Source organism: Trichophyton benhamiae (assembly GCF_000151125.1).
Source record: "Trichophyton benhamiae CBS 112371 chromosome Unknown Abenha-G-c-176a04.f1, whole genome shotgun sequence".
NCBI lineage: Eukaryota > Fungi > Ascomycota > Eurotiomycetes > Onygenales > Arthrodermataceae > Trichophyton > Trichophyton benhamiae.
Genome location: NW_003315107.1, coordinates 568178 through 588531, shown reverse-complemented (window position 1 = coordinate 588531; position 20354 = coordinate 568178). Strand labels below are relative to the sequence as shown.

The following is a 20354-nucleotide window of genomic DNA, read 5'->3' as shown; positions in this document are numbered from 1 at the left end:
TTATCTTCATTGTAATAGGTATTTACGTGCAGTGTGTTGAGAATAAAATCGGCCCCTTTTCATAGGGAAGAAAGCTTATCGCTTATCGCTTATCTCACGTGACCTTATCTTTTAAAATATTTTGTCTGTGGCCCACCATTTCTCAAAAATGACGAACATCAAGACTTCCCTCCCTTGTAACCATTCACAGAAGGGACCTTTTCCCCCATATTAAAACGTTACAATGCCTCCAACTAAACAGTGGATGTATGTAATTTCGGATAATTGATGTGACATTTCGTTGGGGGAGCTCCGAGTGCTAACCGCTATATTATTCCCTTAGTGATAAAAAATCCGCAACCAAATATCAACTCTTCCACAGATCGCAAAATGACCCACTGATACATGACCCAGAGGCAGAAGACCGGATTTTGCATGTAGTAGGACGACCTGGGCCAGCTTCTAGCGTCAAGTCGTCATCATCAAAGAGAGAAACACGGACTTTACGGGAGCTTGACGAGGAATTCAAATCGGCAACTCGCAAAAATGAAGGAGAGGCGGCAAACTATGGTATCTTCTATGATGATACCAAGTATGATTACATGCAACATTTGCGTGGACTAGGGGAGGGAGTTGGAGACGCCCACTTTGTGGAGGCGAGGACAAAGGGTAAAGGAAAGAAGGGCATGAAACTCGAGGATGCGCTGAAAGATATCTCGCTAGATGGTGACGGAGCGGAGAGCTTTACTTATGGCGATGCTAATGATGATATCTTGTCAACCGCTTCATCATATATACGTAAGGCCACTTACCAGGACCAACAGGATGTGCCGGATGCGATTGCGGGTTTCCAGCCAGATATGGATCCACGATTAAGAGAGGCCCTAGAGGCACTGGAGGATGATGCCTACGTTGACGAAGAGTGCGATGAGGATATATTTGACAACCTCGTTGCCGGTGGACATGACGCAGAGGTGGACCCTGATGAGTGGAGAGATACATACATTGAAGACGATGACGAGGGCTGGGAGTCGGATGCAACGGAAAAGGCACCAGTTCAACATGATACCTCTACCGATAGCCAACTACCCACCGCATCAGATGACAAGGGAAGCTCCAATAAATCATCTCAGCCGCCCAATGATGACCAGATACCTGATATGGAGGAACATGAAGGGGACTGGCTCAAAGATTTTGCAAAATATAAGAAAGACATGAAAGCAAGTAAAGCCGCAGCTAAAGTTGACGATAGCGCATCAGAACTCCGTACCACGGCATCAACACTATTTACTCTCGGGGGAACCCCGGTCAGGAAAAAGAAGCGCAAGGGTGCAAAGACAAACCCTTCTGCGTACTCAATGACATCCTCCTCACTTGCTAGGACCGAAGGCCACAGACTTTTGGATGACCGTTTCGAGAGAATGGAAGCCCTATATGCTTTGGATGAAGGAGAGGAATATGAAGGCTCTAGCATGGCGGATGATATGTCTATTGCCAGCGGCGTGTCACGCTTTTCTAGATTCTCCAAACTCTCCCAAGCCCCGAGCCTTGTTGCCAATGATAGAAATACCCCTCTTCGGTCTGATTTTAACGACGTCATGGATGGCTTCTTAGATAAATGGGATGATCGACGTGTCCATGCTAAGCGCAAGGGAGCCCAGGGCCGTAGAGGAAAGAATGGGAACGAAGTTATTGGAATGAGGATGCTGGATGAAGTCAGGCAAGGTCTTGGGCCTCCCAAGCTTTCCACAAATGCCTTTGGGAAAGTCTGATGCAGATACCCATTTGAAGCTATTTACGATTATGGGTTTTTTCATACGGGAGTTCAGCGTTGGTTTAGAATCAAAAAGTACCTGACCTATTTTAACTCAAGGGGAATAGAGGACAATATGTGTGATATATGCGTGCTATTATCTACACTTAAATAACGATGAATCCTGACGCCCAATATGGCAGTTTATCGGTATATGCTTCTATTATATTACATGTTGTACATATTCAGGGTATATTGCTCACAAAGCTCCGCCAACCCGCTCTACGATCCACATAGCAAGACGAACATTCCAACTGACTCGTCGCTCAACTCTCCTTAGATCTTCCCTTGAGATGGGTTTAGAATCCGCTTGCAGCCACTCCGTTTCCTGGCCCAATCTCTCTTTCAAGCTATTGTCTGTAGTCACTACGACAGCGCCCACCTCTAAATCAAGCCCGTAGCTTCGTTTGGTATAATTGCTGCTTCCAACAAACGTGAGACTTGGATACTTCTCATTCGGGAGTGTCACCCATAACCCCTTGGCATGATATGTCCATCCACCAGGCTCATTCACAGTCCCCTTACGCCATTCCTTCAATTCAATAGAATTAGTTCTTTGTGATTCCGCAACCCGATCTAGGAACCTAGCAGACAAGTGGGTATATGCTGCTGGTAACATTCCAGAGACGCCTGGGGAACCATAAAATCCATTCGCCCACGGAGATGCCGTGAGAACTGTTCCCTGGCTGCTTGAAGAATCAGGCGATGGAGTAGTGCTTGAAATCAGAAGAGATGAGAGAACCGGGTGCATGTTGAAGTAGCCCGCAGTGAAAAGCCAGCGAGAATTCTTCAACATCGGGCTGTTAGCTAAGGTACTTAGGATGCTTGTAACAGCCGGAAACTCCGTTGATTGATCTGGTTTTAGTATTGGGGTAAACTGAGCCACAGGGTATACATATGTCTGGTTGTCAGCCATGGATGTTGAAACTCCCTGGGTTGCTGGTGGCTGTATTAGTTTCGAAAGCGATATAGACGCCGCGGATATGAAATCTTCGGGATCGTCTAAAGGCGATGGCCCCGCATTCGTAACTGGCCAATTCATAACATAGCCCTGTTTGCTCTTTGTATCTGGCAAAACCTGAAAACTGAACCTGCAAACAGCATGGTGGATCTGGGAATAGTATTCGGCCAGTTCTTTTGACTGGAAAACGTGATATCGATCGAGCCGGTTTGTAAAATAGTCATTGGAAAGGTTAGCCCTGTCAAAGAAAAATGGATCAGTAAAATGCACCGTATAAAGATAAATGTAAAGCGCTATACCCAGAGAGAATTATTTCGTCGTCTACTCCGTAAAGTTTCATGTGTTGAAGCCCCCATCCTTCGTTTATTCTCTTTGGTACATATTTCTTTTTCATTCCAACGAGATTAGGGGTATGGAACATTCTTATTTCTACCCTTTCTGGTCCATGTTCCTCCACCAAGGAGGCTAGTAGAGATGCACAAGACGGGTTTGGGGATTCACGAGATCCACGCAGTGCATCCGTAAGAATGGAGACCTTTAAGTCTGGATTCCGGCGAAGGCTCTCATTAATGACCGAAAGAAGCTCATGTTCTGTCTTCCCAATATACAAGGTTGAGAGATATACCCTTCGTTTCGCGTTGCGTATTTTATCCTGATAGTCGTTAGCCAGTCATCCTTGAGAGTATGTAAACTGACCCGTACCTTCAAAGTGTCATAGAAGGCAGCGGGGGAGTTCAAAATCTGAATATTGGACGCTTGTATTTCGAATTTGGGTGCAATCCGGTCTAATTCCACTGTGAGACTGCCAATAGGTGAAGAGGCACTGGTATAGCCCGCAGCCGGACTCGAAGTAGATGAGAACTTGCGGATGGGGGAGATATAGTTGGCGGTCCGTGTGGAGTAGCCCCGGCAGCAATTGAGGAGGGCGCGGCCTCCTGTACGTTTCATCATCGTCTCTCGAATCTAAATTGCATCTCAGGAACAATATGGTAAAAATCCAAGTGACGAATGCCACCAGTCAGATCTCTAGTTGTCATGTTGTTGGAAGCTTCAACATATTTTTTTATCTTATCGGATCAGCTGAATCGGCGCTAAACCGCTTTCGGATCCTCGCGGCAGTCCGAACAAACCAAGCGGAAAGCCGTGAACAACTTCGACCTCCAACGACAGAAGATCAACTGTAGGGCAACGACACCGTCCGCTGTCACCATGTCGACCATCACCAGGACATTGCGGAACTTGTGGAAGATCGGGATCAAGGTAGGCTTTACCTGAAATCATTACTTTGTTCGTGACTAATCGATTTCTGCAGGACTATGGTCACCAGATGCACGTAAGTTAACCACCGGCGACAGCAATTACAAACGAATCTATGCTGCGGAGATGCAGATGCTAAGTTACATCTGCTCCATGCTATAGTATATTGGTACGTTCATGGACCTAGGAAGTTTTGAGGCCAATTGCTAACGGAGTCGAATGCAGGTGATACCAAAGCCGGTACCCTCGTAGCCATCGACCGATACGGAAACAAATATTTTGAGAACAACGAAGAATTGCCTCGTACGTCATATATAATTCTTGAGTAAAAAGGGAAATAGTGATGTTGACATGCAATGAAGTCCGAACTCGATGGGTTGATTATAAAGACCATGACCATGATGCTTCGCATATTGACCCCGGCTGGTAAGCTCACTAACCCTATGTATTCGCGTGGAAGCCTCTGACTTTATTACATAGGCACGCTTGGATCTCCTATATGGTTGATAAGCCACCCACTCAGGATGCAATCATGCAAGCTGGGGTACGGAAATGGGAAACCCCCGAACACAGACCCAACATGACCCTTACTCGGGCCGCATACAAGCCATACTCGACGTTAGTCCCCCCTAACGCCCTTTATTCCTTATAGAACATCAAGACTAACATTTTCCGAATATACAGTGTAAAACCGAAATACTCCGCCTGGGAACCCGTTGCTGCTCCCCGGTAATGGAGAGAGCACGTCGGACTGCCTTGGCAGTAGGATCCCTATCTGTTTTCGATAAAAATGCCAGTTAGACTTGCTGCTAGGGCCTTGTTTGCGCAAATATGTATATAAGACGAACTATCGGATAATCTGGCCTTGTTCCAAACCATCTTTACGCTTCATTCAGATAGGGAGTGTGCAAGGTTTTCTTCATTGGCAGGGAGCATAGATTATAATTTATATTTTTTGTAACCAAAACGCAGCGACATAGGGCTCATGCGTAGAAAACGAAAATAATTTTAAAGAACATAGCCACCGGAACCAACGTTCCACCAATGCCGAACCGGCCGGCCGTTCTCAAGGTCAATACACCACCATAACACCTCCTTTGCCTTTTCAATCTGGCCTCCTTGCTCGTACGCTCTAGACAAGGCAAACCATGCTTCTGAGTTGTCCCAAGCAGTGCCGAGTTTAGTAAGTGTAGAAAGCAGCCCATAAGCCCTATCTCTCGCAGCAAGGCGATTAAGAGACTCAGGCGTGTCGTCAGGTGATGTAGTTGTAGGCTCAACGTTTGCACTAATTCCGTTTGGAGCATTTGTTTCCTGTTGGCAGGATGGTGAATGAAGGGATATGTTTGAAATATCGGGTAATGGGGGCGACGATGACTCTTCTGCGGGCAGTGTCTGGCCGTGGATATCAAGTAGGAGAGTAGCCAGACCAACCGTTGCACGTGGGTGGTCTGGATAATGCATAAGTGCTTCCTCGAAATGTTTGATGGCTTCATATGGTTTCGATTGCGCCTGGGTGATGTAACCGCGTTCGGCGTAGATATCGCCCCATATTTCGTCTGGGGACTTTGTGCCACCCCACCCTTCATCAGCAAAAGCCCGAGTAGATGACTCCTGAGCTGCAACAAGTCCTTCAATACGAGTAGCATGCGTTGATGCCTCGTTGCAAGCTTCCATAGCGTCTTCAAGTAGTAAGGCCTTGCGGTAAAGGTCGGAGATGAACAGCCATATTTTAACAAGCAAGCTGAGGGAATGCTTTTGCTCCTGGATTCTTGGGAACCTAGTTAATGCTTTATTCAGGGGCCCGGATTGGCGAGCTGTAGGCATCCTAACGTCCTGTATTGGTGGCTGGTGTGGATGACCAGCAGGAGCTGGTTCTTCCGTGTGTTTCATATTATGGTATACAGGTGGCAGGGCTTGCCTTGCAGAGTCACTCTGTTCATTTGAAGCCAGCTTCTTTTCAGGGGCTGTGTTGGTCAGGCTTCCTTCCAAGCGATGGATCTTCTGGGTGAGCTTATTTTCTTTTCGTAGAAGAGAACCCTGACGAGACCGACCGCGATGCTGTACTGGACTAGACCCTTTTTCATCATTATTTGTAACTTGGATAGCAGGTGCGGGTGCAATAACGGCAGCTTCTTTGTCAGTCAATCCTGACGCTGCTCCAGGTGCTGTACCGGTATCACCGTGGAGCAGACCCGCTTGGTCTACTGGAGGCCGCTGGTTCTTTTTCCAGCCAAAGATGCTAGCTCGCCCGGTTCTAACAGTCCCAGACGCGCTTTTAGGAGGAGTTAGACGGTCTGAGTTGACTTTACCCTCGATATCAACTAGCCCAACACCAGCAAAAAGCCGGCCAAATAGACTTATTAGTTCATCGCTATAATTCAGAGCAGCCTCGGGGCCACGCATGACATCCATGAGTGCAAGTTGGGTCATGCGTAACTCAACCATGCTCTCCCGCTCGCGTGTCTCTATATCCGGAAACCTCGAATGTTGTCCATCGCCTGCGAAACCCACGGAGGCCTCCTCCTTTCCAGTTGGGCTTCGAAGGGGTCGGACAGAACTTTGCTTATGGAGCAGTTTTTCTGTCGATACCATTTCAAATACAACATCACAGGCATTAGCCGCTGTTTTAAAATCCTCCTTTGAGCTGAGTAAGAGTGCAAGTAAGTGCCATAGTGGAACAATATCTCTCTCCCCGTAGTTAATGATGGAGCGAGAGTCCGCCTGCTCTGCGTCATCTTCGACATTGGACGAGCTAAGTGACGTACGAACAAGTTCAATGGCACCATCAAGATCTCTTGTTTCTGCACGTAGCATAGCGAGAGCAAATACAGTAGCAGGATTGGGTTCCTGTTCAGCCTCGGCTACCAGAGCTTTTTCCAAGGCACAAATGGCATTGGCTTGGAGCTCGGCTCTGGATTCGCTGATAGGAGTCCATCTTGCCCATGTAGCGAGGCCAATGCCAATAGCCCTATAAGCAAATGAGACCCACTGAGTAGGAATGCTGGTGCCACCGGGTTGGGCACTAGATTGAACTGGACCATGGCCATTTGTTTGTATTCGTTCACTCAGTGCTTCATCTAACAGGTCAGTAAACCGTTTAACTTTCTCTGCCTCTCTTCGCGACCCAAAGCAGCATAGCATAATCAATCCCTCGGCTAGGGTATAGATGAAAAGTGCCGGATCTTCGACCTCCCTGATGTGGCTGGAATGTTCAGATCTCTCTTTTGCGTCTTTCACAAGATGAATATATGTATCCAGGGCATGAAGAGCCAAGTCAAACTCGGCCAGAGCTGCATGCACGTGAAAAAGTTCTCTGAGAATTAACGTGGAGTGAAACGTCTTGGTTGCAGCGCGATATAATATCTACGATAGCGTCAGTTATCGGTTTCTTCATATATTCCATGCAAAGAGAAGAACTTACATCCAAAACATTGCGGGAGATGGCACCTTGACCTCCCTCTCCGAAATCATCATCGCACCATTCCGCGCTACAGAATACTTCCCAATTGTGAATAACTTGCTTGACCCATAGCTCAACCTCTTGATTAGAAACATTAGCCTTCGGGAACTTGGAGTGCCTGAGGAGAACGTTTTCGCAAGTTGCCTCTATCCTTCGAAACTCAGTTGAGAGCTGAACACGTTTTGGTGCATCCGACATGGGTGGGTATTGGAGGTCATTTTGTAAAACAATAGAAAGGAGATCATAGTATGCTCGCCATAATGAGGTTTTTGAACTTGAATTCGTTGGTGTGATGTCTGCAGCCACCGCAGGGTCACTGCCTTTTATATCAGGATGTGACGCCCAAAGACGAAGAGACCGTAGCCCGAATTCCAAGTTTGCCTCGTCGTAATTTGGCGCTTTGGATATAAACAGCTCATAGGCCAGCATTGAGGCCCTCGCCAGATACTGTTCGGACCAGAACAAAAGTTGAGGATTCGAGATATCAGAAGATGCAGGGGTGGCCGCCCACGAAAAGGTCGATTTGAAGGTCTGCAACGCGTGTTCTTTCCCTGAAGACAGCTCCTCCGCAGCACCTATACATTACAATTAGTAGTCTGAAAGAGACTTGTCGCTGTCCATGTCGGAATATTCACCTTTCAAATAACCCCCCTGTACAATACACACTTGTGTCCATGGGGACAATGACTGCTCGCCGGTAGTCAAAGACCGTACGGTTCTCTCGAATTCCTGGGGTAGGTTTGCCGCCGCCTCCTCTGGGTCAGAGAGCTCCCAGAATAGCCACGCTAAGCATATCTGCGCCTGGAAGGTGTCCTCAGGAGTATTCTGCTCATCTGCTTGTACGGACTGGAGGTCCGGTATGCACTCTCGTAGGGAATTGGCAGCCTGCTCATTAGCAGCACTGCCTAGGGACGTTCGTTTCCTGCAGTATTCTACTATCTGGGCTTCAACCTGAGCAGTTTGGACCAAACCTGTAACATATTACCATATATTAGCATTCTGAATATTATCCCTGTGAGCTCGACGGCATCGAGAGGGGGGAAACACACACTTCCGGCCAGGGGCGTGTTTGACAATTTTCCGGACCAAGCCAGGTATTTCGTGCCAATTCTGATTGCATCGCGCCGTGTTCAGCAAGTTTATATAGCGCTGGGCCTTCTCCGTAAGCTGGGTTTGCTATAGAAATCATACGGTCAGTATCCGGAGACAAGGGGGACGAGACCACCTCATCCCATGTGCACTCACGGTCATAGTTTCTCGGGATAAAGGGAGAGCTCTTGGGCCCGCAGCATGGCCAGGCTAAAAGAACGACTGTAAACTCTTGCACGACTTCACAAAGACCGCCGCCCCAAGGCTCCTTTTGCTCAGCCTGCGCTGTGTGGTTCGTTCGTACCTCCTTACGCAGCGAGCTCGAAATATCTTAGTCAGCATTGAAATATTAGTCATTTTCATGTTAGTCAGCAGCGCTTACATACACAAGTCCTGCTTTGTATTTACCGACAGACAAACCTCATCGTTCAAGCGACTACTGATTACCAGCCATCAGATGTCATATTTATATTTATATCTCATTATACTTGACCAACTGTGTGGAATGCGAGAGAAACAAGGGCTTCTCAGGATCGTTGTTGCTTAACTATCCATGACAGCCTTCGGCCTATCTACTGTCGGGCTGTCGGCTTCGCGATTAAGATGACTGCCTGGTCACCTACCTCCAGTGGCCTGCTCGCAAAATGTTCCTTCAGGATGGGCTGGAATGCCTCCTTCATATCACAGTTCCTAGGATGATCCTTATACCAGAAATCCGTCAGGACGTCCGCCGCTTTGGTGCAACGGACAGAGAGGTCTTCTTCCGGGAAATTGCAGTGTGCATCGACCCGTGCAACAGAAATATCACCGAAGCCATGCCTAGCAAAGACCCTGGCTGCAGTGGCGAGCAGGAAGCCCTGGTGGTCGATGGCAGACTCCCCGGGCAGCATTCCCTGCTGTGCTATAGGAGCGCAAGCCTTATTAATGAGGTTGACCACCTCGTTGTCTGGCGCTCCCTGGACGATTACAATGCGAGCGTTAGGGGCTGCGGCATCTACCACACGGGCCATTTCAGTGAGTGACTGCTCCAGGTCATCCACATAGTGCAGGATCCAGAGAGCTACGGCGGCGTCGAACTTATTATCCTCGAAGGGCAGCTTTTCGGCTGTTCCCTGGCGGATCTCGACACTTGACTGTGCACTGTTGTTGGTAAGGACCTCGTTTCTGTCCCCGTTTGGCTCGATGGCATAGGCTTTGCCTAGCTGTTTGGCTATTGCTACAGGTAATTCTGGAGCAAGCAGATTAGTCTCTATTGATACTACTATATTCTTAATGAGGTGGAAGTATCTATTGACTCACCGCCATGGCCACTGCCAATATCAAGGACCTCTTTATTTGACTCGACAGCCTTGAGAACAGCGTCGAATTCATGACGTGTAAGTCGCTCCGCAAATGGCTTCCATGCTCCCTCGCTCAGAAGATGTGGGCGTCTTCGGAAGGTAGGCAAGGGGTATGGCCCAAACAGTGGTTCCAGGTTCATCTTCCTCGCGGTGATAAATAAATGGTTCTCTTTGTGTTTGAAACCCTTGATTTCGAAGTCACAGAGGTCGACAACTTGGATGAAGAGGCCGGCCTGCTGCACAACGTTCAGCCACCTGCTCATAGTGAGGAACGTGGCAGGGATGACTCGTCCCATGAATTTGGCGTCGTAGTTCTCAATGTACTGGTGTTTCCGAGCAGTGCCTAAAGCCGCTTCATCCTGGATATAGTCCTCCGCCGCGATTGTTCCCAGAATAAGTGTACCGCCAGGCCGGAGCCAGGATGCCATTTTGAATACCATGGAGTATGTCGTCGTATATGACGCTTGAAATAAGTTGAAGAGTGAAACGATAGCGTCAAATTGTTGAGATGGTTCGTATTTTGTCATGTCAGCCTTGTGGAAGGTTCCAGGGAAACTCTTCTGACAGAAGTCGACCATCTTTTGCGAGATGTCGATACCAGTAACTTGGAAGCCGGCTTTGATCAAACGAGATGCAGGCCCTCCAGGGCCACAACCGATATCGAGAACTGATGATCCAGCTTCGTGATAATCATTTAACCTGGCAAATGCGGTACTGAGTCCATCGTTGCCGCCATACGCATCCTCGTATGTCTCAGATATCTGGTCAAACAATGCCTCTGCTGTTATGGAAGGTTTTGTGATAACTGTCATTGTGAATTTGACTCCAAATGATGGTTTGGGAAAATGAGTATAGCTGATCTGGATATTGTATTGCAGTTTGAACTGTGTGGATAGGGGGCTCTGGGGGTTCGGACTGTTTAAAGCAGTTGTAGCTCCTACTCCTTGGTTTGACCCTGGATCTCCAACGTCTCCTTAGGCACAGATCCTCACGGCATATTTCGAACTTGCCACATCTCGCACACCGCCCTTTCACGTAGACTCGGGCCTAGATACAGAATTGCGAAGCAGAACTATCTATATTTTGAGACCTGCCATTTAACTAGGGTGTAAACTTTACGAATACGCATCTATACCCAGATTGGTTTATTTATGGCATCTTCCTTCCTATACTGTGTCAACAAAGGTCTGTGACAGTCTGTCTGAATATTTGTGAAACCTGCCTGCCATCCACTACAATTGTGCTGGCGAAAATATACCCTAGCCATGTCTACTTCATACCCACCAGATGCTGATATGCTTCTTGCCATGTCAAATGGCATAACGGAGCAAGTTCGCAAGTATGCAGATATGCAACGGGCTTGCAACGGCCGTTCCAGTGACTTTACCTCCCAACAAGGTCAGATGCTACAGAATCAGGCCGAAGCAGTAGCGCGGGAATGCAGAAAGCTCCAGGCACTCGTCTCAGAGCCCAAGGACTGGATGGTGCAAGCTGCCTGGTCGTACTGTGATAGCGTTGCACTTTCAGCTGTCATCGAGATGGGCATTCCAACGCTGATTAAACCGGGGGGGAAAGGCGTAACTTTGTCTTATCTTGCCGGCCGTACCAACGCATCACCTGCTCTGATTAGTGAGTAAATTTACTGCCCCTTCTAGGCATTCTCAAGCAATTTACTAACATAATAACAGAGAGAATCATGAGAATATGCCTTAACAGGTTCATATTTACTGAGTGCAGCGCCGGATATTATCACCATAACCAGAATTCTCTGCAGCTGCTCGATACCAATTTTGGCAGCCTCGTTCATTACCTGTAAGTCCTTTACTGCTCTGGAGATTCATCTCCGGCTGTAGCTTTTGAGTCTGACTAGATTTAAGAGTCGACGACGGCTTGCTCTGTGGCGCCTATCTCACTCGCACCGCTCGTGACGCTGGCTTTAAAATATCAGATGATCCTACGGAAGCTGCTTTCGGTGTGGCATTCCAAAGTGAGTGAGGAGACTACATTAAACTAAAAAAGACCAAAAAAAAAAAAAAAAAAAAAAAAAAAAAAAAAAAAAAAAAAAAAAAAAAAAAAAAAAAAAAAAAACAATAAAGAAGGAGCAAATAAAAAAAAAGAAGGAAAGAAAAGAAAAGAAAAAGGAAAAAGGAAAGAGGGAAAGGGAAGCATAGGCGCTAACCTGAGCAATTCTAAATAGCCAAACTTCCCCTTTACGAGTACTATCACTCCGTTGACACCGAACGCGGCTGCCGCTTCTCCCGAGCAATGGCCGGCCACTATGATGGGCCGTTGGACATGCCAATTGAGCTGATCTACCCGTTTGACGATCTCCCTGATGGATCGACGATCGTCGATATCGGCGGTGGCAATGGCCAGAATGTGATCCGTCTGGTTAAGTTATATCCTCACCTCGCTGCCATTGTACAGGACCACGTCAGTGTCATATCCAATGCTGAAAATACGGTCAAGGAAAGTTATGGGGAGGAAATAGTTGGCCGGATTACTTGGGAGGCGCATGATTACTACGCCCAGCAGCCTCAGAAGGGAGCTGATATCTACTTATTGAGCCACGTCTTGATGGACAACAATGATGAGTAAGTTTTTCTCCGTTTTTAACCGTTCCGCCACTGTTTTTGGTGTCAATTTCTGATCTGGTATTTCTTGTTTTCACAGAAAGTGTGTCAAGATGATTCAAGAAATTGCGAAAGTCATGGACCCAGCTAAGTCGAAGCTTTTGATCCACGACTTCGTAGATCTTCCGAAAACTGTTGGGGAGGGTACTCGTCTGATTGACATGCTCGATCTACACATGATTGCAAGCCTCAACACTCATTCTCGTACTGAATTAGAGTTTGACAGTATTATTGAGCGTGCTGCTGGCGATTTAGGTTTGGCGAGAGTGAAGACGTGGCCGGGGAGAGGATCTGCAGTTCTAGAGCTGCGCCTCCAATCCACGTGTGGATCGTCTAGCTAGTCCATTGATATCGTTTAGTGATATTACTTCCTTACGGAGTATGACGGCGCCCAATATTTCTAACTCCTTGACTGCCGTTATATCAGGCACTGCTCTGCCGCTGATTGATAAGCAGGCCATAGTTAACTACCTCGGTGCCTTAGGTACGTAGAATCTAGATATTAATTTTTTTTAATAACATATAGGGGATAAACATAGCTTGATAGCTGTTTCTTCCCCGCTATGTCTCTTCTGATACCAACTTCAGCGGCAGGAGTTATTGTCCTTTTTCTCTCCCTAATAGCTGTTCACCATATTTTTACCAAGCTCCACGCCTATATAAAACTGCGCCATATACCCGGTCCGCCGTTGGCCCACCTCTCCAGCTGGCTGCATCGGAGAGCTATCTTACGTTATACACCAGCTCAATGGTATCACGATGTCATTGAAAAATATGGTTGGCATCGTCCTTTTCACCTCGCCGGGATGCTGCTGGGCACACGTATTGTCTTCAGGCAGCTCTAGCTAATGGGTTGTCTTGTTCTCCTTCAGGACCAGTCGCCAAAATCGCACCCAATCTCATCGTTACATCCTCGCCTGAAGTATGGATGCACGTTACCACCAAGCCTGGCTACCCTCGCTCCGAGTGGTTCTTCAGAGCCATGCGTGTCGACTACCAGCATGATCATCTTTTCTCACTAACAGATACTGCCGAACATGACCGGAGAAGGAAACTGCTAGGCCCTGGGGTAAATCATTCTATTCTTATGTTTATCATTTTCCGAAACTTGTAACAATTGAGTCTTATAAGTAAACTGACTGTCATGATTAGTTCTACGGAACAGAATGTTCCTACGAATTATATATCAATGAGCGTCTTGAGGAATTACTTCTTCTTATCAGGTCCAAATACTTGTCCTCCGACTCGAAGGTGGTGCCCATGGACATCGCAGCAAAGGTTCAGTATTTTACCCATGACGTTATCACTGCCATTACTTTTGGCAAGTCCTTCGAGATGGTCCAAAAGGACGCTGATACAAATGATTACATCAAATCCATAAAAGAAGGATTCCTAACCGCCAACATTCTGGTTGTCTTCGGGCTTGCGAAAATTTCTCAGTCATCACTCATCGGCCCAGCTCTAACTCCTGTAGCCACCGAAGAGACTGGATATGGAAAACTACTTGCAGTCTCTACCGAACTTATAAAGGAGCGCGAGGCGAATCCTCGCGAAAAACCAGAGGATATGCTCGACTCATTTATTCGGCATGGTGTTAAAGGAGATGCCCTGCGGTCCGAGGTTCTTGACGCTCTAGTCATTGGGTCCTTCGGACCTTGCTACTCTATCTGCTCAGTGATTCTACACACCTTAGCAAATCAGGACGTCCTCACTAAACTCCGGTGCGAGATTAATGAGGCAGTTGCTACAGGTAAGGCGCCCCGGACAGGGGAGGGGCTTATCAGCTTTGCCCAAGCCAAGCAACTTCCATACCTGCAAGCCGTGATTCGTGAGTCACAGCGAATGCTGCCGCCTATAATTGGCCTTTTCCCTCGCGACATTCCTCCTGGGGGAGACTTTGTCACTGTCGCGGGCAAGACTATATTCCTGCCTGGAGGCGCATATATTGGACGATCGGTGTATAGCATGTTCCATTGTAAAGAAACTTACGGCCAAGACGCCGATAAATTCCGTCCAGAGCGCTGGTTTGAAGCTGACGACGCTAAGCTTGCAAATATGATTCGTGTAAACGAACTTATGTTCAACCACGGGAAATACCAATGTATGGGAAAGGTGATCGCTCAGATGGAAATAGCGAAGGCCGTGTTTGAGGTGAGTGTCGAAATTGTCAGCAGACATAGCCATATTGCTAACAGTGTGGATGGCCAGTTACTACGGGAATTCGATTTTGACGTTGTTAGTCGAGACAAAGACCCCTGGAAGACAATTGATATGTTTGGGATTTGTGGCGTGTCAGATTTTTGGGTACATGTAAAGAGCGTTGAAGGAAAAACACAAATATAAATCGCGTTGTCGTTGGCTTAGCCCAAAATTCGGTAACTTTAAAAATAAACTTAAAGTTTCTCGGGAGGAATATTTAAATACTATTGGTTGAGCTGTTTTAAGTCCCGAGCGTTTTATTGGAGCTTATCGAAGCTTAATATTAGTCATCATGATACTCATGTATTAGTCATCAAGGCGTTACATGCTTTTCTGGTAAAAAGGGCCTGTCATGCAGGCGATGGCCTCTATCCTTATGTGGATCATATAAAACCACGTACAGAGTACATACTTAATATCCGCGAGCATGGGAGTGCCATCTGGCTTTGGCGATCTGGATTATTCCTCTGCATTGCTTATACACTTATGAAAAAATATTATCATCACGTGAGAGATAGACGCCCCCGCCGGACCAATAACTTTTGTTCATTGTCCATAGCTAAAATCTCCTACGGAATGCCTTAAAAAAAATTATTGATGAGCACCAGCTTGTGCATATTCCGCCCATTCGAGCTCAGATTGTTTTATATAACCTTAACTATTGATATATGGACCTTCTAAGCTACTTCCGTTTATGCGACTGTTGTCGAGGAATTTAAAATGACAGCAGTTATGGCCTTGCGCGCCGCGGTGCACAATCTTTGTACCATCCCAGTGAAGGAGCTGACCTCAACGGCTGAATATATTGCTACAACGATTAGCGAAAGCAGTGCGATTCTGTCTGTACCGGCTAACCAGGGTCAATCCGCCGGCGAACCCGACAAAGCAGTTCTCCTCCAAAAATTGAAAGCCCGCATCACCAGCCTGTTACAGGATAAGACGGTTGAAGGACGATGGGCCGGCGTGGTTATTATGAAAGCAACGGTGGAGTCTGGGAGATGGGAGATCCTACGTGGCTGTGAGCCCTGGGCTCGCTCTATACTAGCTATACTAGGTGTATGTTTGATCAAAAGCTCCTGCCTAAGGCAGACGTTGAAGACTGGCGAAATGCTAACCAACACCTGCACTGACAGAAACCAGACCCATTGTCGTTGAAAAAACTGGGTATCTTGTGCCTTACGCGGATATTTCAACTCACGCATCCATATCCGACATTGACTCGAGAAATAACGACGCCTATGCTACCACAGTTCATAACCGCTTGTCTAAACATCATATCCACACTCAGCGGCACCAAAAACTGCAGAACACTAAAGTACGGGAACTCCTTAGTCAACACTGTATTGTGCTCCTTCTTAACGCTCCTTCCAAACCATCCAACCATTTTCCGGCCTTTCTTGATGCAACTTCAAACGCTTGTTCTGCCACTGGTAGCTTCGTCGAATACACAAAATGTAATACCCCAGTCCACCAGGTGGGCTGCCCAGCAGCTCTTCATATCACTTCACCAGTGTGCTCCAAAGAATACGGGAAATGAAGAATGGGCCAAGGCTATTCGTGCCACAATTCTATCTGCACATCGAACTACGGACCACTTGTTCAGATCTATAGTAGAGCACTGGCAATCAGTTGATTCTACATTGCCACAGGGAACTTGTAATCGGCCTTCACACTCCATTGTTGGTGACTTCGGAATTGGCCCTCTTGAGCTCCCCATCTGGTCCGGAATACAACAAGGAACCGGGCGGTTAGTTGGCCTACTAGAGCTCTTGTCAAGTTTCCTCAAGTCAAGATCGAACTCAACAGTTTCCATACCCGTAGGCTCAATTCTTGATTTAACATGTCGACTGGGGTCTATCGCTCCTCCTTCAATCTCAGGAGAGCATGGTGCCTCCATCAATCCCGAGATAAGTAGAGACGAACGAGAAGCATTGCTGAGCGCAATACCTCCCATGCATGCTGCCTCTTTGGGCGTACTACAGTCTCTCCTTGAAACTTTTGGCACAGAGAACCCCTCGATTGCCCAAAGCTGCTTGGAACAAGCTATCTGGATGTTCACGTCTTCAAATCCTGCCCGGTCTGTCCGAGAAGCGGCATATAAATGCTTTATCGCATCTCTCACGATTCTGGGCCCATCACTGACCAAACCAGATGTCCTGTCGCTAGTACCAGTCCTCCAGGCCTCATGCAGTGATATAGTACCGCCTAAAGATTCTGCTATAGTCACTGGAAATACGACCTCAAGTGCCAAGGGCACATCAACTTCAACTGGAACCACCAATGCAGATGCATTCTTACAGAATAAGTCGAAAATAAGCGCCGGAAGTTCCAACGAGACTGGTCCTCTCGCAGATTCAGCTGTCAAATTATTACTAGCAACCATCACATACGTTCAAATCGAACACATTCCCTTATCACTTCGTGCGAAGATTGATCGCACATCAATCCTTGCTGGCAACAGTGATCTTATGTTGGCCTGTGTTCTTAACCCAATACCTTCAACCGAGTCGCAGCGTGGACATCCTAGCATAATCCCATTCCTGGCGAGAAGCCAGCCTAGTAACACTCAGGTTGAAGGGTTACTTCGGCCTCGTATGCCTGTGATATTTACAGGGGCAGGCAGGAAAGGAAGAGTTGAGATCGAAGATTATGAGAATGGCACCGAGATAGAAACACACGGCGGGGATTCTTTGAGCAAACAAAACCCTGACGTGCGGGAGTCCCTGGCTGAAAAGTTTGGGCCCCGTCCAGCCCCCATTACCACTGAATCTACAGCCCTACTGAGCGACGCTGGACGAAATAAACGAAGACACCAGGATGACGTTGACAATGCACTTCCGGCTGATTCACCACAGCCCGATAAACGACCTCGGGTTCAAAATGATATACCAACATCCTCTGATGCCTTACCGAGTGGGAAAGTGGCACAAGCCCTTGATGTTCTGTCAAGCTCATTAAGCGGTTCAAATGATCAGAATACTTTGAAAATGAACGTGTTTCCGGAGCCCGAAATCAATCATTCTACCCAAGACAAAGCCCAAGAGCCTAGTCAACCGCCAACGATAACTGACAGTCATGAGACAGTTCCTGCGGCTGATGCGGAGAGCGATGACGAGATTCCTCAGTTGAATATTGAATCCGATACTGACGAGGAGGGTGAAGATTGAGAAACATTGTGTAAATTTATTCAGGAGTCGTGTTTTTTAGCGGTACTTGGAATACTTCCACGGGACCGAATCCTTACTCAAGGCGAAAAGCTGAGGCAAAGCACTATTTAATTATATAATTCTATGGTTGTATAACGTTGCTCAAAAATGCCACCAATTAACCCCCTGCGAAATTAATGGCAGGAAGCTCAGATTGAAGATTCTACCATTCTATATCTATACTTGAATCAGGCGGGCGACGCATGAATCTATAAAATGATACCACGCTCCCACCACCTTGTTCCCTTCCACCATCGCAGTGGTTCAGCTTGCCAACGCACTGCGCCACCTGTCCCCTTTGCAAACCCCATAGCTCGAATGGGACTATATGGTACCGGCTCCTCCATCCAAACGCCGCCAATTGTAAAATCATCACAAAGCAGAGGCCCAACACAAGCCAGCCAGACTAGGACGAAGACACACTTTGACAGGCGTTTCAGCCACACTGGGATTCTGAATGGTATCAAGCATCTAAAGAGTTTTTCAATCGATATTTGGAAAAATATACCAACGATTTGAAGTGCGAAAAATAGAAATTGATTGAACGGGTTCGTGGAGGAGTTCTGCGTATAGCTCCCCGAGAAATGCAGGATGCCGCTCAATGTAAACGAGATAACAACTTGAAGGCCCCAGAAAATCGACTGTGGCCACTTTCTCCCCGGGTTCCTAGACATAAGCTTGGATTTGATCCAATTACCAGGGGCTAGAAATCCAGCTCTGAACTGTTTATGCCAGAACTTTCCCCAGAATCCTACCAGGCCTTCATCCAGGATTGGAATAAGAACATCTCCAAAATAAGGCGGATAGAGGAACGAGGCTTCAAATGGGACCCTGGTCTTCAATCCAAGCGGTGTCTGAGATATGGCCAGGAAAATAGTAGCAGATATCGTGGTTGGGAATAACACTGCGCAATACACAGCCGCGCCGCTCATAGCAAGACGATACATGTATGCTATTGTAGGTGCGAGAGGCCCACAAAAGGCAAGGAATGGAGGAGGCGGACAGATAATGAGACCCAGGAAGTGTCGGTCTCCAGTTGAGATGACTTTCAGTAAATCGAGACAGAAGAAATAGAGCACCGACTTATAGATGCTACCCACCAGGATGCCTTGGGTATTTTTCTCTTCCCAAAGCACGTCTGCACCCAGGTCGGCATTCTCACCCTGAGACAGCTGGAGTTGGACTTGTTTTGGGAGAGGCACGAAGTCCTTTGGTCTCCAGTTCCAATGCGGCCCCCTATGGCTGAAGAGAAGATCAAAGGCCCAGGTGAACCGGTGGCCCAGCTTCTCTGGAAAGCCCTGCCATTTGAACCGCGGAACTATCTTTGGATCTGAACAAGTAGCCTTGCTGTTCGCATCCCTATTCGAAGAGTCGTATTCACTGGCGGGATTCTTCAATATGCCTGGAGTGCGACCAGTCTTGCCACCCCGTCCCTGCAGCAAATTCTCCTTCGAAGTATCGAAAGGTACAAAGGACCGTTCGATCCGCTTATAAGTTCCTTGCACGTCATTGAATATGAGCAAGGAGGCGCTCCATATGCTAAGCCATGAGAAGATCAATCCAACGCCATAACCACCCAAAACGAGAAGCGACCTGCAGTGTACGATGACATATATGTTTAAGTAAAGAGAGTAAAAATAAAGTAGATGCCTTATATATTTGACAGGCCCATCGCGAGGCCACTTGATCACAAGGGCGAAGATAACGATGAATATTGATGCAAAGTCCCGGGGAAACACCAAAGGTTGGAACTCTCCAGACTTGATTCTGGCGTCAAAAAGCTCATTTCGACGCTGCAGGTGTGACTTCACTGTGTCTATATAAGAAGTATCCATCCTTAGAGCAGCACATCAAGATGGAATCACAACCTGGAGAGCCAGCGAGTGACAAGGCTGGCTCGAGATTTGGTCTGGGAGAAATCTAACAATTTAAGGGGTGGAGCTAGAAATAGTTTTGGGAACCGGGCAATCATTGGTTGCCACACTTGTGTATTTATTGATGGCTCACCCTAGTCTATGAATCAGTGGCTTGGACCAGTATCTATCCTCGCATGAAATTATTCTATTTTGCTGTCATACGGAAGCTATAAATAATAGGAGATGATTAAGTTGGTGAGAACCCAGGTTGAAAGCGCTGCATAAATAGCCTTACCTGGGCGGAGGATTCTTCGCTAATCTTGAAACACCGGGTTTCTTTTAGTGTTACCTATTTGCGTACGGAATAAAGGATCAAAATCATAGTGCTGGGACTGCCCATGTTAACATTGACCCATTGATCATGCTTCTACATAGAAGGTTCGCCCATGACAGCAACAGGGGGAAATTGCAATTACTCCCTACCAGTCCATTATTTCGAGGAAGCTTTGCACCCGGGGAAAACGACGTGGAGGACAGAAGTCATTCGTATAACCGTGTGAA

At 47.2% G+C, this 20354-nt stretch overlaps 8 protein-coding genes across 8 annotated transcripts; 4 read left to right on the top strand and 4 right to left on the bottom strand.

Annotated features, from left to right (window-relative positions):
* Window positions 1-223: 223 nt before the first annotated feature.
* On the top strand, window positions 224-1751 carry ARB_07137 (uncharacterized protein; the record flags this gene model as incomplete). Its single annotated transcript, XM_003014529.1, has 2 exons — window positions 224-246; window positions 446-1751. 2 exons carry the CDS (start codon window positions 224-226, stop codon window positions 1749-1751), a joined length of 1329 nt encoding a protein of 442 aa, XP_003014575.1.
* Window positions 1752-1991: 240 nt separating this feature from the next.
* On the bottom strand, window positions 1992-3174 carry ARB_07136 (uncharacterized protein; the record flags this gene model as incomplete). Its single annotated transcript, XM_003014528.1, has 2 exons — window positions 1992-2991; window positions 3053-3174. 2 exons carry the CDS (start codon window positions 3172-3174, stop codon window positions 1992-1994), a joined length of 1122 nt encoding a protein of 373 aa, XP_003014574.1.
* Window positions 3175-5018: 1844 nt separating this feature from the next.
* ARB_07135 (filamentation protein (Rhf1), putative) lies at window positions 5019-8468 on the bottom strand (the record flags this gene model as incomplete). The annotated part of the gene is made up of 4 exons (XM_003014527.1): window positions 5019-7373; window positions 7432-8045; window positions 8106-8375; window positions 8456-8468. The coding sequence occupies 4 exons, from the start codon at window positions 8466-8468 to the stop codon at window positions 5019-5021; spliced, it is 3252 nt and encodes a 1083-aa protein (XP_003014573.1).
* A 563-nt stretch (window positions 8469-9031) lies between these two features.
* On the bottom strand, window positions 9032-10711 carry ARB_07134 (uncharacterized protein; the record flags this gene model as incomplete). Its single annotated transcript, XM_003014526.1, has 3 exons — window positions 9032-9106; window positions 9183-9808; window positions 9859-10711. 3 exons carry the CDS (start codon window positions 10709-10711, stop codon window positions 9032-9034), a joined length of 1554 nt encoding a protein of 517 aa, XP_003014572.1.
* A 453-nt stretch (window positions 10712-11164) lies between these two features.
* On the top strand, window positions 11165-11536 carry ARB_07133 (uncharacterized protein; the record flags this gene model as incomplete). Its single annotated transcript, XM_003014525.1, has 1 exon — window positions 11165-11536. One exon carries the CDS (start codon window positions 11165-11167, stop codon window positions 11534-11536), a length of 372 nt encoding a protein of 123 aa, XP_003014571.1.
* Window positions 11537-12164: 628 nt separating this feature from the next.
* ARB_07132 (cytochrome P450 monooxygenase, putative) lies at window positions 12165-14875 on the top strand (the record flags this gene model as incomplete). Its single annotated transcript, XM_003014524.1, has 6 exons — window positions 12165-12493; window positions 12573-12787; window positions 12870-13016; window positions 13121-13309; window positions 13411-13601; window positions 13685-14875. 6 exons carry the CDS (start codon window positions 12165-12167, stop codon window positions 14873-14875), a joined length of 2262 nt encoding a protein of 753 aa, XP_003014570.1.
* Window positions 14876-15451: 576 nt separating this feature from the next.
* On the top strand, window positions 15452-17898 carry ARB_07131 (uncharacterized protein; the record flags this gene model as incomplete). The annotated part of the gene is made up of 2 exons (XM_003014523.1): window positions 15452-15787; window positions 15982-17898. The coding sequence occupies 2 exons, from the start codon at window positions 15452-15454 to the stop codon at window positions 17896-17898; spliced, it is 2253 nt and encodes a 750-aa protein (XP_003014569.1).
* Window positions 17899-18146: 248 nt separating this feature from the next.
* Window positions 18147-19772, bottom strand: ARB_07130 (uncharacterized protein; the record flags this gene model as incomplete). The annotated part of the gene is made up of 1 exon (XM_003014522.1): window positions 18147-19772. One exon carries the CDS (start codon window positions 19770-19772, stop codon window positions 18147-18149), a length of 1626 nt encoding a protein of 541 aa, XP_003014568.1.
* Window positions 19773-20354: the final 582 nt, after the last annotated feature.